Source organism: Urocampus carinirostris, chromosome 20, assembly GCF_059441175.1.
Source record: "Urocampus carinirostris isolate Australia breed hairy pipefish chromosome 20, RoL_Ucar_1.0, whole genome shotgun sequence".
NCBI classification, from domain to species: domain Eukaryota; kingdom Metazoa; phylum Chordata; class Actinopteri; order Syngnathiformes; family Syngnathidae; genus Urocampus; species Urocampus carinirostris.
This window is the reverse complement of record NC_142368.1, coordinates 12,083,094-12,098,225: the sequence shown is the minus strand read 5'-3', so window position 1 is coordinate 12,098,225 and position 15,132 is coordinate 12,083,094. Positions and strand designations below refer to the sequence as shown.

General features: G+C 38.3%; 1 protein-coding gene and 1 non-coding gene across 3 annotated transcripts in view; both read right to left on the bottom strand.

Moving 5' to 3' along the window:
- The window catches only part of ift172 (intraflagellar transport 172), an 82,779-nt gene extending 71,120 nt beyond the window's left edge, over positions 1-11,659 (bottom strand). For both annotated transcript variants that reach the window (XM_088324992.1, XM_088324993.1), the window contains exons 1-10: positions 11,370-11,659; positions 8,550-8,693; positions 6,522-6,634; positions 6,416-6,455; positions 6,278-6,343; positions 5,104-5,183; positions 4,940-5,027; positions 3,638-3,852; positions 1,978-2,101; positions 1,807-1,902 (exon numbers count right to left, since the gene is read on the bottom strand). In XM_088324992.1, the coding sequence (XP_088181118.1) occupies positions 1,807-1,902; positions 1,978-2,101; positions 3,638-3,852; positions 4,940-5,027; positions 5,104-5,183; positions 6,278-6,343; positions 6,416-6,455; positions 6,522-6,634; positions 8,550-8,693; positions 11,370-11,408 (1,005 nt within the window). In that variant the 5' untranslated portion in view covers positions 11,409-11,659. The remainder of the gene's footprint in view (positions 1-1,806; positions 1,903-1,977; positions 2,102-3,637; positions 3,853-4,939; positions 5,028-5,103; positions 5,184-6,277; positions 6,344-6,415; positions 6,456-6,521; positions 6,635-8,549; positions 8,694-11,369) is intronic.
- A 503-nt stretch (positions 11,660-12,162) lies between these two features.
- trnaa-ugc (transfer RNA alanine (anticodon UGC)) lies at positions 12,163-12,234 on the bottom strand. Its single transcript has one exon. It is a non-coding gene; the product is annotated as a tRNA-Ala (tRNA).
- Between the last annotated feature and the right edge of the window lie 2,898 nt (positions 12,235-15,132).

Genomic DNA, 15,132 nt, shown 5'->3' with positions numbered 1-15,132 from the left:
ACATTTTTGTCGTATTCCGTCGTATTTCCATAGTACAATTTTTGTATTATATCCGAGGTATTTTTGTATTTCTGAAGAATTCCCCCAAAATGTTTTTTATAGTCTTCCTGTAGTATTTCTATAGTAGAATTTTGTAGTATTTCTTTCAGATGTTTGTAATATTACTGTGGTTATTTGTGTTGTAATATTTCTGTAGAAGTATTTTTATGATATAGTATTACTGTGGTAATACTTTTGTATTATTTCTGTAGTCTTTTTTATTGAGAGTGTGAGAGAGAGAAAGAAAGAGAGAGAAAGAAAGAAATACAACTACAGCGTCTTTGTGAGAGGCACCTGGCTTCAGCAACATCAAGTGGACATAGTTCAACCTTTTTCTTTATGAGCGTCGTCTTGCGAGAAGGTTTGAATCTTTTAGCGGGCATTAACCAGCCCGCGGGCTTCACGTTTGAGAGCCCTGCTTTAATCGGTGATTGAAGATAAAGCCCGTGCCTTATTATCAGGAGCACCTTATGTGTGTGTTAAATACAGCAATGGTACATCAGTGTTCACTTTAGCTCTGAAAAGTGATGGGTCCCGGGGACTCGCATACACAAAAATCTATGGGCCCCAACAGAGATCTATGGGTCCCCAAAATTTAGTGTTATCGAGGTTGAAATTGTAAATCGGCGACAAAAATATACATAAATCTATAAATCTATATATTCATTCAGTTTTAATCATCACACTTAATTGGTAATACAAAGCAGTTATCACTTCAGATTTTTCAGTTCACAAAAATATTGTACATTATACGAAATAATATTGCTGAAATATTAGTGTATATATTCATGCAGTTTTAATCACTTCAGATTTTTCAGTTCATATATTCTTCGTGGTTTGCTGTCCCGCCACAGTTGTAATGCCTTCTCAAGGTCCGATTGCAGCAACGGAATTTCCATAGCTAATTTGTGGTTTTCATTGTCGTTGTGCCGATCCACTGTGCTTTTCTGAAAGTTTCGTATTGCGAAATGATTTATGCAATACAGTTTTTTTGTCACCCTGGGTACACGCATCACAGAACATGTAGCCTCTATTATCATCAGGAATATAATTGAGTCCATTTAGGCAGAAAAGTCCCTTTCTTGCTAGGAGTATTCTTTTGTTTCTTTCGTCGAATCGTTCGCTTCAAAACATGTGTTTTCCTTGCCTTCGCGGTCTTCTGAAGAATTTCTCCGCCGTTTTTTCGTGCCGGAATTATCGCTGTTGTTACCACTTTCTGTATTATGTTTGGACTTATTACCGACACTGAAGAAATGACCAATTTTTTGTTGATTTGCACCTAATACCATCTGTTTTTTCGGAGGCATACTTCTCTTTCACTCAACAACCGCCACAACAATGACGTCATCTCAAAGCGACGAGATCTCGTTTGCCGAGATCGCGCGAGACCAAAACAACAATGGCGGATCTGCCTAACGAAAAGTTTGGAGTGCGGTAAATCTTTGTTAAAAAAAAAAAAAGTAATTGGGTAATAATGACAATTTGGTGTCAAAAAAGTTGCGTCCCGGGGACGCACGTTGATTTGACCCAATGCGTCCCCAGCAAAAATGATGCGTCTAGGACGGAGGGACCCGGACAAACGAGAACACTGGTACATGTAACTGAGACTGCGCCTTTTAATACGGTGCGCCTAATGGTTGTAAAAATACAGTAAAGCAATTCTGTATTATAAATGAAACCTGTGATTTTTTTGTGTGTGCATACAATGTGACAACAGTCAGGTATGTTTATGTACAAGATCATTCAACCTATCATAGTCTGTGATACCTGACTTAGGCCCACGTAGGTGATTTCAAACTTGTTCTTGTAGATGCTCCTCCTCAGGCAGCAGTCGAAGATCTCCACCCCCCCACACAACGTCCCCTGTTAAGACAACGTGTGATTCCTGCATTGAGTTTTTTCCCTTTCACACAACAACCTCAAAAGTTGAATATTTACGGCACAAAGTCGAGATCCATCTCTTTTCCAAGCCAAGCTGGTGATGGTGTAAAGGTTGGGGATCTCTTTGGATTTGGCCTCATCCCACTCGCCCCTCCGAGGTGCCCAGTTGTATACCCGAAGCCTGAATATTGAGGTAGGAAGATTTCAAGGTTGGACTATATTATGGTAATCTATCAACAGTGAAACAAGGTGAAGCCACATCTAGGAGTTCTTAGATGCATCCTTGTTCTGAATCAATTCCAAGCGACCACTTTTTAAAAATTTAAATATGTGAAATAACCTAAAAAAAACTGCAAGTAGGGGGAAATCAAAAAAGAAAATCAAAAAAGAAAATTAAAAAAGCGCTCCTCATTCAAATACAAATGTGTCAAAGCAGTTTTTTTTCTGCAACGTCTATTGTGGAACACAACTAAACAAACACGAATTATATGCCGGTTTTCATTCATTCAATGTATGTTTACACACGGACTAGGAAGTAGAAGCCGGATTTCTTCTTCGGGGTGGATGCTAGGTGAGCTCTTAAAGCGCCACACGCCGGTAGTGGCAGAAAGAAGCATTGCAGTAATGTCCTGTACTCGGAAAAGGGTGCACACAATACAAAATCGAACTTGAAGTCGAATGGTCGTAAGTAGGGGAGCATCTGTAATTGGGTTTCATAAAGCGAATGAGCAAAAAATGTGCAGTTTTTTTTAGCTAGCTATCCGGCTAATTCTTTTAGCTTTGTATCTAGCTTTTTCTTTGTACATTTTTAGCTATTTAGCAAGCAATCTACCTAGCGCTGGGGTGTCCAAACTACGGCCCGGGGTCAGTTTTTATTGGCCCGCAGCAAATTCTGAAAATATAGTTGAATATGGCCCGCACATAGCGCTTGAGCTCAACTCTGTTGCACTTCTCAGTTTTAAAACTAGATGGAGCAAGTAACGGAAAAGGTGCTTCTCCACCCATGCATTTAGGATCCCCTGAACTGAAAAACATTGGAATTGTGTTTTCTTTGCTTATTTAATGAACTTTCTTGTCATTCATTTGAACAGTCATTGAAATTCAAAGTGTATTTCTGTGTAACTTGTTCTGACACAAAATAGATTGATTGTTAATTTTAAATCCTATCAGTGCAGATGAACGTAAATTTTGCTACTAAAATAGGTTAACAACAAAATTAGAGTAGGCTATCAAACTGAAAAATAAATAAAACATCCATCCATCCATCCATTATCTGCACCGCTTATCTTCAGTAGGGTCACAGGTGTGCTGGAGCCCATCCCAGCCATCTTCGGGCAGTGGCCAGGGGACAACCAGAGTGCCCAGAGACAACCCACACAAGCACGGGAGAGAACATGCAAACTCCACACAGGATGCTTTGATCCCATGGCCTCAGAACTGTGCCGCAGACACGCTAACCACTCAGCCGCCGTGCCGCCGCTTAACATATTTCCGTTCCTACAAAAATATTTTATATAGCTAATTTGATATTTTACTAGTTATTTTGTTGTTGTTGTTGTTGTTGTTGTTGTGCTTTGTACAGCCCCTTGAGAATTTTTGTGATAAAGGGCTATACAAATAAATATGACTTGACTGGACTCGAGGTGCTCATATAAAGAGGTACCAATGTATAGTAAATTAATAAAAAGTGGCTGCGCTGGTAGGGTGTGCCACTAACCTGTTGAAGCTTCCAAGTACCACCGACTGGCCACTAGGGCTCGTGGCGGCGACGGTGAACTCCCTCTCACTAGAGTCACGGCTGTAGTCGAAAGTCTGCAGGGGATGACCGTCGCGACTGTAGGCCACCACCTTCTTGTCGCAGCCTCCAACCACAATGCTGTTGGCGCCCCAGGCCAGGGCGTAGGGTGGGCACACGTGCGTCAAAAGCTTTCCCTTTGGAGAAATAAAAGGTTGATAACTGTTGTAGAGCAAATAAGCCCAGCACAAAATTGACTTCCAAATAGCTCAGAACTTTGGAATGGATGGAACGACTGCGCCCCATTTTGGACAGTTCCCAGACGTACCAATTAGCCATGTACCATAATGAAATCTGAGAACATGAAGTTTTGAATGTAATTAAAACATCCAAGGCTATGTTTTGATAAAATAATGTTTACACTGTGCGTATTTATGTAGATTGGTACAGAACATTACGCAAAATTCCCACTTCTTTGGCTTTCTAACAAGTTGGGCAATTTTAAACACTGTCACCCGATACTGAGAGTATCAGATATCGGAGACCATGCACATAGAGGCAACCGGTGGAGCGTCCCTGGTCCATATATTAGGGGGAGCCGATCAATTGATCGTTCTCTTAATCTAGTCTTTTTTACTGCCTCGCATGACGGCATGCGGTCTTGAGTTCAGCACGTGGGCCACAAATTGCGACCAACTAGAGCACGAGACCAAATCTCTCCGCAACAACAAGTAAGAGGATGGTTTCAGATATAACACCATGTTTGCTGGTTCTTGGGAATGACCGTTTGTTTTCTGTACAAGGAAATCTCCCCAAATCACCAAGCATTATAGCGGGAAACTTACTTTTTGTGCTAGCAGCTTTCAGCGGTCGAAAACTCCCATAATCTCCGGCGTCCCCCTTTTTCCCTATCATTAATTCTCTGTGTTAATAAATTGTGTGTATGATATTTAAAGCGGCCTGGTTCATCTATTCCATTTTCTTGGGATCCGTAATTCATATCAGAACTCAAAAGAACTCAAGTAATAACAATTTCATTTTAACCATTGTAGGAAATTCTAGCATCCTTCAGGGAAATAAAAAAAAGATTTATGATGGAGCACAAGCAACACCTCAAGGAAAATTCGTTCACTGATAGAATAATTTGTTTTAATCCTAACCATTTTCAAAATTAAATCCCTACACTGTCTATAAAACAGTCAACTTTGTCTGAACTTTTAAGGGCACATGTGGTACGTAATACTTTGTACTGTACTTGTATTAAATCACTTTTTTTGGGCAAACCTGAGATTCACCCGAGCCTTCGTCATCAAAGAAATAGCGGACGACGTTGCCGTTGGCATGGCCGCACAAAATGCCTTTCCCAGACACACTGAAAAAAAAACAGAGACAAAATAAAACCACCACTTAACATTGAATATTCCTAAAATATTTAGAAAAGAAATTACTTTGATGCCAACGAGACAACACAGGACTCTGTGCCGTAGATAGGTGACGACTTGTTCGTTTGAACGTTGCCTTGGCGAACCTGTATAGAATGGCACATGTTACGAGTCACTGTACTGTAAAGTGTAATTCTAATAATGTGTGAATCAATTAAATAGAAGACGTCCTTTACGTGATCTGTATACAGTGGTACCTCGCTAGTTCATGGTTCCACTTTTGCAGGTTCAGAGCTTCGCGGGTCTAAAACATATACCTTACCTTATCAATAAAAGCATTTACTGTATTGACTTGACGCTATTGAGCGCGAGCTTATGTCAACTGAGGACACGGTGTGGACACTCTTATTGTGAAGGGGAGGGGGAGGCCCTGACACAATGCTTAGTCATGGTGAGTTACCGCTTCGCTCATCCCCCCTCCTTTAACTCCTCCCCACCTCACCCCCTTCTTCTGTGGCGCTGTTTATCATGGAGGAACTCGGCGACGCGACGTAAGTATATTCTCTTCTGTCATATTTCATCTCAAGTTTAAATTTATTATACCAAAAGCGAGCGGTTGTTTGTACTACCGAAACACGGCTAATTGTGTGTGGTTTCATGTATTTGTTGTAAAAGCCGTTCGATGCCGCTAGCTAAAGTATGTTGTTATTGTCAGAAGGTAGCTCTTTCACTTTCATTAAAATAAACACAGACCATTTTTTTAACTGTTGTTTCCCAAAACGCTTCACAAACACTCATCAAATATCACATTTTCCCTGTTTTTATTTTCAATATGTAACCGGTAGTGTTAACAAGACAAATAAACTGCGATGGCTGCATGTGGTTGAGAGCAGTTAATACAATCATACTGAATGGTTCGTAGTGGTTTCGCCGCAGTCCTGTTCCGTGTAAACTGATTATGAAAGACATGGCTACACTTGTGGGTCATGTTTTGGTACATTCAGTTCCAGTGTGAAGAGTTCTGGATGAGTCACCCAATAACTCCTTGCCATCATGCCAGCGATCACTTCGGTTTAATGGCGGAGGGGAATACTGTATACCTGTATACGTTTTTTTTAAGCATTTTGAAGGGGCGCCGCTATTTTCAGTTTTCGCGGGTGGTCTCGGTCCCCATTAACCGCGATAACCGAGGGATTACTGTATATTGTAATGAGTCGATTCATTGCAAAGTTCCACTTACCTTTCCATCAATCAAACCATAAACAATGGCATTATCTGCAGGCCAAAGCAGACAAGTGACAGAACTCTGGAAAGAAAGAGCATTGACAATTAGTGAAACGCTCATATTTGGTAGAAGTAACCCAAATATGGTTCTTACTGTCTGAATAAATTTGTTGCAAATTGTTTTCTTGTCCCCCCTACGAAGGAGAAACAAATTTGTTTTGTGTACACGGGAAATGAGAGAGTGACGAAGAATACGTTACCAATCCTCTCCGATCCTGTAAACATAAATGATGTTGTCCGACTGGCCTATGGCGATTCTGTTGGAGTCGGGTGAGAACGCCATCGCGACCACCACGTAACTCTGCTTCCCATACTGACAAGACAACACCAGGTATTGCAAAACAAATATTAGAATTCTCTTTATTATTTTGATAACTGGACATTGTTTACAATGTTATAAGGCATGACAATCCAGGATAAAAACGTAACAAAGACTTCAAAGAGAAAAATAGGATTAAAAAGTATGTCAGGATAAACAAATATTTACAAGGTACAGCTTGGAGACTGGGTTGAGTTGTAAGTGCATCGTAACAATAGTGAAATGAAAAATAGTGACAAAACATTTATCGGAAACAAAATTCCAAAATATGTCGATTTTTCTATTCACATAGTGTGTTTGGTTTTTCACGTTTTATGTTCCCTGTTGTTATTATTTACCTACTACTGACTTGCTTATGGTCTTATTAGACACCTGATTTAGAGTGTGTCTTCATGTTTTAAATTTTATTGTATTTTAATTATTGTATTTATTTATTCAGCCAGTATAAACCATAAACATGATATATACAAGAAATCATTTGACGCGCGAACACTCAATAATGATAAAATAATAGATTTAAAAGAATAAAAAGAATAGAGTAAAAAAAGATATTGTAGTATATAATACAAGGTAATTATATAGAATAGTTTAAAAAGAAAGAATACTTAAATAACAAGACTAGAGTAGAATAGGTCGAAGGAACGTCGTTGGCATAATAATACTATACATAATAACCTAAATCAATTCCCGTTGAACATACGGATAGCGGAAGGGTAAAAACTCTCTTTAAGACGTGAAGTCTTGCTCGCAATGGAGCGAAGATGGCGACCTGACGGCAGGTAATCAAAGTACTTGCGAGGAGGGTGACTGGGATAGTCTATCATTTTTAGTGTCCGTTTTCTAGTTCGATCGATGTAGATACTTTGCAGGGACGGGAGGCCAGTACCTATTATTTCCTCTGCCGTCCTCACTACTGATTCCATCTTTGACAATTCTTTCTAATTGACGCGACCAAACCAAACTGTGATTGACCTAGTTAAAACGGATTCAATGATAGCACGATAAAAATTGACTAGAATGGATTGACGGACTCCGAAGGATTTGAGTTGACGAAGGAAGAAGCGCCTTTGTCTGGCTGACTTTAGAATATCAGTAGCATTGACAGTCCATGTGAGGTCAGCTGACAAGTAAGTACCCAGAAACTTGAACGAATGGACCAGTTCCACCTCACTACCATTAATTGACAGTAGCACATGCAGGGGAGGCTTAGTACGGAAATCTATAATCATCTCCTTAGTCAATAACAGATTACTCTCATGACACCAGGTGGAAAGTGAATCAATTTCTGCTCGGTATTCAGTTTCGTCTCCATTTGAAATAAAGCCAGTAACCGTGGTGTCGTCTGGATATTCAGCGAATAGTGAATGGTCAGAATTGGGTTGACAATCATGTGTGAATAGGGAAAACAAAGTTGGAGACAATGGACAGCCCTGAGGCGTACCGGTGTTGAGGACAATAGAACATGAATCTTTCTCACCAATGCGAACGGACTGTTCTCTATTGAGAAGGAAATCTAAAATCCAATTTGATAGTAAAACGGGAAAATTGAGGTCATGAAGAAGTTTAAAATGCAGTTTAGAAGGAATGATAGTGTTGAAAGCCGAACTAAAATCTATGAATAAAACCCTAACGTATGAATTCCTATGCTCAAGATGACTTAGAATCTCATGAATACAAATTGAAATTGCATCATCTACGGATCTAGATTTGATGGTAGAAAGGACTTCATGAATTTCAATACGATCTTCTCGAAAGTTTTCATGATCACGGACGTGAGTGCTATGGGTCCATAATCGTTCAAACATGAGACATTGTTCTTTTTCGGGACCGGTACAATTGTAGTGTATTATTCATGACTATCAAGTGTAAATGAAGAAAGAAGAAAAGAACAGCAGGAGACAACGGATACCTTAGAGTCGATGGGCTTCGTGGAGAACTTATCCCTCCTCTCGCCCTGCTCGTCATAAAGCAACACCACTCTGTCCACCGTGCAAACAGCTAGTTTGCTGTTATTCGGGGCCCAGGCCATGCAAGTCACTTTGGCCGAAGACTCCTGTGGAAAAACAAAAAGGAAAAAATGCTATTTGTAGAAGGCAACGGTTTTAAATAAAAAAATCCAACTTCCCTGAACACATGATTAAAAAAATGAAGAAAAAACAGATGACGGAGCTGTCGATTTGTTAAGTTCTTTGCTAACATTGGATTATAGCTGGCACCTGATTCCCTATTTTAAATAAATGGAAAAAAAAGAGGATCGAATCCTCCTGTGCAGAGTTTGAATGTTTTCCCCGTGCTTGGGTGAGTTTCCTCCGGGCACTCCGGTTCCCTCCCACATTCCAAAGACATGTATTTCAGGCTAATTGGCCGAACCAAATGGTCTCTGGGTGTGAATGAGCGAGTAAGTTGTCTCTGTGTGCCCTACCCACTGCCTGAAGATCGCTGGGATGGGCTCCAGCACTTCCGCAACCCTACTGAGGATAAGCAGTGCAGATAATGGATGATAAACTAGAAGTAATTTAGGTAAATATGCTTAAAAAAGGCAGCACGGCGGCGCAGTGGTTAGCGCGTGTGCAGTACAGTTCTGAGGTCAGGAGATCGAACCTCCTGCGTGGAGTTTGCATGTTCTCCCCGTGCTTGCGTGGGTTTCCTCAAGGCATTCCGGGTCCCTCCCACATTCCAAAGACATGCATGTCAGGTTGATTGGCCTAACCAAATTGTCCCTAGGTGTGAATGAGCCAGCATGTTGTCTGTCTCTGTGTGCCCTGCGACTGGCTGGCAACCAGTTCAGGGTCTCCCCTGCCCACTGCCCGAAGATAGCTGGGATGGGCTCTAGCACCCCGCGACCCTACTGAGGATAAAGCGGTGCAGATAATGGATGGATGGATGGATGGAGGTAAAAGACAAATTTAAAGTGGGACATTTGGGACAAGGCTGTGGTATTATTCTACTTTCATATAATTTATGAAATTGTCAAACATTACACACTAAAATATAACGCACTGAAGAATTAGCTTTTGTCTGGAGATCAGGTTTGTTGTATTTGTTTAAGCTTGTCTTTATCCCTATAACACCCAAATGATGGCAAGAAAATATCATCTGAGGTAAAACATTGGTCTTAAAACAATAGTGCAATGTAGCAGCAAAGTTATAGATATTATTATGTATTGAGGGATTTTATACATTTGACTATAAAGGATTTTATACGATTGAATACAAGTTACATTTATTGAGTTTAATGCAAGATATTCACTGATTGTTTTTCTTCAAGGTACATTAGAAGGTTAGGCTGTGTGGGATGCATCAGACGTATTTCTTATAACAAAATTCCTGTGAGTGCTGACGGAAAAGGCCAGACGAACAAGGACAGACATCGCGACGCCCTTCGGCGAGGAGGTGGTGAAGCCCAGGGGGGGCCTCCCTGGCACGCCCATGAGCATACATGTTAAGTTTCAGAAATGGGAAATCGAGGGATTTTTTTTTCGACGCGATTATTATTATTATTATTATTATTATTATTTGAAAAGACAACAATGAAATTCGTTTTTCAATCTACGTTATTGTTATTTCATGTTTACATGTGATTATTACAATGTTTAATCATTTCAAATTTTCTAGTCATATGTAGCACTCTTATTCATCTGCTGCTCTCGATGGAATGAGATCACGTGGAGTTTGAGATTATGATTGCCAAATCTCGATCAAAGCTTTTTCAAGTGCATAACGGCAAAAAAGGCGATGATAAAGACTATGGATAATTCGGCTACATTTTAACCGGCAAAACTTTGTTCACGTAAAAATTTCGGCGACCAAAAAAATAATAATAATGAAATCGGTAGATGTTGCTCTCAGATTGGAAGGCGGGAGAATCGTAGCCAAAGCGGTAGTCTCCCGACCAAATCGGGAGACTTAAGAAGTGTGCATGGGAAAACCCGGCACACCAGCTTGCGGGAAAACATGGGCCGAGAGAAGAAAGCGGGAGAACGAGAGAGGAGTCTTCCCACAGACTCTGACGACACTAATTCGACTAATTCGGCCATATTCGATGGAGTTCACTTAGTTAAATTGTTTAAGAAATTAAATCTGCTCCCGTGTGGAAATGCCGGTCTCTTGTCCATCTTTTCCATCAAGAAAGAAGCGCGCATTGTTAGGTGAATGTAGGTTGTGTTTGGTTAATGGAGTCAGATGACTAATTTGAACAAGTTGGTAAATGGTACATTTTAATATTAAATTCCTAACAATATCCATCCATTATCTGCACCTCTTATCCTCAGTAGGGTCACGGGGGTGCTGGAGCCCACCATTATTAAATTTTATATATACATTATATATAATTGTTAGATAAAAGTTGATAAAGTACTTTTAATTGTTAAACAAACGCTTGAGCCTCTAAACAGCGTCTATTTTTTACTTTCAACGTATACAAGAGAATTTAATAAGAGGTATAAATAAAGGTTTTGATTAGCACGGGTCCTTTTAGGAATGGAACGCACAAAAAAAAACGAGTTTATTATTAACCACTGGACTAAGACACAGTTTAATAATTCGTATTATAGGACTTTATGTTAGTCACAGTTATTAGTTAGTTATCTAACTAGCGAGATAGAGTTATACTAAGACATGATACTCACAATAAAGTGCGAATAAGACTCATTGTATTTTTTTAAGAGCACATCAGAAATAATTATTTATGTTGAAAGACTATTTAAAATTCCATAAATTAGGTTCTTACCTGAGGCGTCAAAAGCGTTTTTAGATGTTTCAGCTGCATGTTTACTCATCAGTGATGGGATAACGCCAACCAGAAACAGCGTCGATCTTTTTTCCACTCTAATGATTTGCTTTAATGGTAAAACATCGGTATAGCATCATGCATAGACGATAAATTGTTGACAAAACGAAAATCTGAGACATTAAACGGCGTCGAAGGGAGTCTGACTTCATGGCGGACTTTAAACTTCACCTACTAGGATAGCTACATCATTTTGCTATGGGAACAGTCGCCATCTTTAAGACGTCATCAGGATTTTTTTTTTGAAGAAGGGGCGGGTTTTTGCCGTCATTGCGTTGGAAAGAAGACCAAAGATAAGGTTCCTGTGGGATTAAAAATGTACTTTCAAACCCAAAACGGTTATTTTAACTACTAATTTATCATAAAAATGAAAACTAACGACTGTTTCCCTGTTTAAATGAAACAATACCAAACATCCGGGTCCTGTAACATGTCGCATGGTGATGACGTAGACAAGAGCGCAAACGGGCGTTGTACAATAAACAAAACTGATCACCTTAGTAACCGACGATGGGGATTATGTTGCGTTTAAAACCGTGGGAATTATTGGTGATTGAATGTTAAGCAAATTGAAATATACATCAACTTCTAATTTAATGAAAGAGTCGTTTACTTTAAAAGAACTAAGCAACATCAATTTGAGCAAATGTGCGGTTTGAATGCTATTCAATGTCATTTAAGGAATGAGAGTAAAGATCGGTAGGACAACCAAGTAAATGACATAAAAGAACCGTGGAGATGCCGGGGATCGAACCCGGGGCCTCATACATGCAAAGCATGCGCTCTACCACTGAGCTACATCCCCTTCTCATCAACTCATCCCCCGTGATTGATTAAACAACGTTCATATGACAAAAATAGCCGTCATACGGGCACCCAAAAAGATCGTTCAATTGTTTTAGAAAAAGGCTTTTAAAAATAAAAAGCCTTCAGCAAAATATTACAATTGAAATTTGATCATAATTAATTTTTTTACAATTCCCATTGTGTTGGTGCTATCATTAATTTTTTTATTATTTTATCTTAACCATGTCTGTTTTTGGTGTTTCGGGCTGTTGGGTCGGAGTAAAGGAGGGGATGTAATTCTCTTATTGTACACTGAAAGTTTTTATTCAGCACTTTGGGTGGCAATTCGTTGGTTGTAAAGGCCTTTACGATTACATTTGGATTTTAAGAATTGAATTTTAAGACAGATTTTATTATTTGAATGTTAGTTTTAGCAGGATAGTGGGATGTTTGGACGCGTTCTAAGGGATGGGCAGGGGACCTGTATGATGCCGCAGGGGTAAACCAGTGAAAGCTGTCGGGCCCTGCTGTTGAACAAAAGAGTGTGTTGTGTCACCCTGACCCGAGTGACATGGCTGCTTTCTCGTGTCCTGTTTCATCTGGAGGGACGAAAGCATGATCATCTTGGGTGCCGAGGTACTTAACCTGTTTTGGGGTTTGGGCATTTGGGTTAGCCATGGTCCCAAAAATGTTGTGTGTGTTTTATGCTACTATTTCCCCTTTTTTAAGTTTTCTTTGTTTTTGTATGTGTTTGTCTTGCTGTCGGTCACCCCTCCTGAGGGATATGACCATGGTCGGTAGGTAGGTAGGGAGGTCGGTAGGTAGGTAGGAAGTTGGTAGGTAGGTAGGTAGGTAGGTAGGTAGGTAGGTAGGTAGGTAGGTAGGTAGATAGACAGATAAATAGATGTCTAGATGTCTAGATGTCTAGATGTCTAGATAGATAGATAGATAGATAGATAGATAGATAGATAGATAGATAGATAGATAGATAGATAGATAGATAGATAGATAGATAGATAGATAGATAGATAGATAGATAGATAGATAGATAGATAGATAGATAGATAGATAGATAGATAGATAGATAGATAGATAGATAGATAGATAGATAGATAGATAGATAGATAGATAGATAGATAGATGTCTAGATAGATAGATAGATGTCTAGATGTCTAGATAGATAGATAGATAGATAGATAGATAGATAGATGTCTAGATAGATAGATAGATGTCTAGATGTCTAGATGTCTAGATAGATAGATAGATAGATAGATAGATAGATAGATAGATAGATAGATAGATAGATAGATAGATAGATAGATAGATAGATAGATAGATAGATAGATAGATAGATAGATAGATAGATAGATAGATAGATAGATAGATAGATGTCTAGATAGATGTCTAGATAGATGTCTAGATAGATGTATAGAGGTATAGATAGATGTCTAGATAGATGTCTAGATAGATGTATAGATGTATAGATAGATGTCTAGATAGATGTATAGATGTATAGATAGATAGATAGATAGATAGATAGATAGATAGATAGATAGATAGATAGATAGATAGATAGATAGATAGATAGATAGATAGATAGATAGATAGATAGATAGATAGATAGATAGATAGATAGATAGATAGATAGATAGATGTCTAGATAGATGTCTAGATAGATGTATAGAGGTATAGATAGATGTCTAGATAGATGTCTAGATAGATGTATAGATGTCTAGATAGATGTATAGATGTATAGATGTATAGATGTATAGATGTATAGATAGATAGATAGATAGATAGATAGATAGATAGATAGATAGATAGATAGATAGATAGATAGATAGATAGATAGATAGATAGATAGATAGATAGATAGATAGATAGATAGATAGATAGATAGATAGATAGATAGATAGATAGATAGATAGATAGATAGATGTCTAGATAGATGTCTAGATAGATGTATAGAGGTATAGATAGATGTCTAGATAGATGTCTAGATAGATGTATAGATGTATAGATAGATGTCTAGATAGATGTATAGATGTATAGATAGATGTCTAGATAGATGTATAGATAGATGTATAGATGTCTAGATAGATGTATAGATAGATGTATAGATAGATGTCTAGATAGATGTCTAGATAGATGTCTAGATAGATGTCTAGATGTATAGATAGATGTATAGATAGATGTATAGATAGATGTATAGATGTATAGATAGATGTATAGATGTATAGATAGATGTCTAGATAGATGTATAGATAGATGTATAGATGTCTAGATAGATGTATAGATAGATGTATAGATAGATGTCTAGATAGATGTCTAGATAGATGTCTAGATAGATGTCTAGATGTATAGATAGATGTATAGATAGATGTATAGATAGATGTATAGATGTATAGATAGATGTATAGATAGATGTATAGATAGATGTATAGATAGATGTATAGATAGATGTATAGATAGATGTATAGATAGATGTATAGATGTATAGATAGATGTATAGATGTATAGATAGATAAATAGATGTATAGATAGATGTATAGATAGATGTATAGATAGATGTATAGATAGATAGATAGATGCATAGATAGATGTATAGATGTATAGATAGATGTATAGATAGATGTATAGATAGATGTATAGATAGATGTATAGATAGATGTATAGATGTATAGATAGATAGATGTATAGATAGATGTATAGATAGATGTATAGATAGATGTATAGATAGATGTATAGATAGATAGATAGATGTATAGATAGATGTATAGATAGATAGATAGATAGATGTATAGATAGATAGATACTGTAGATACTGTAGATAGATACAGTAGATACTGTAGATAGATAGATTTTTGGTTTGAACAATTTTATTGACACTATTAACAGCAAATAAACAATGTGAGGT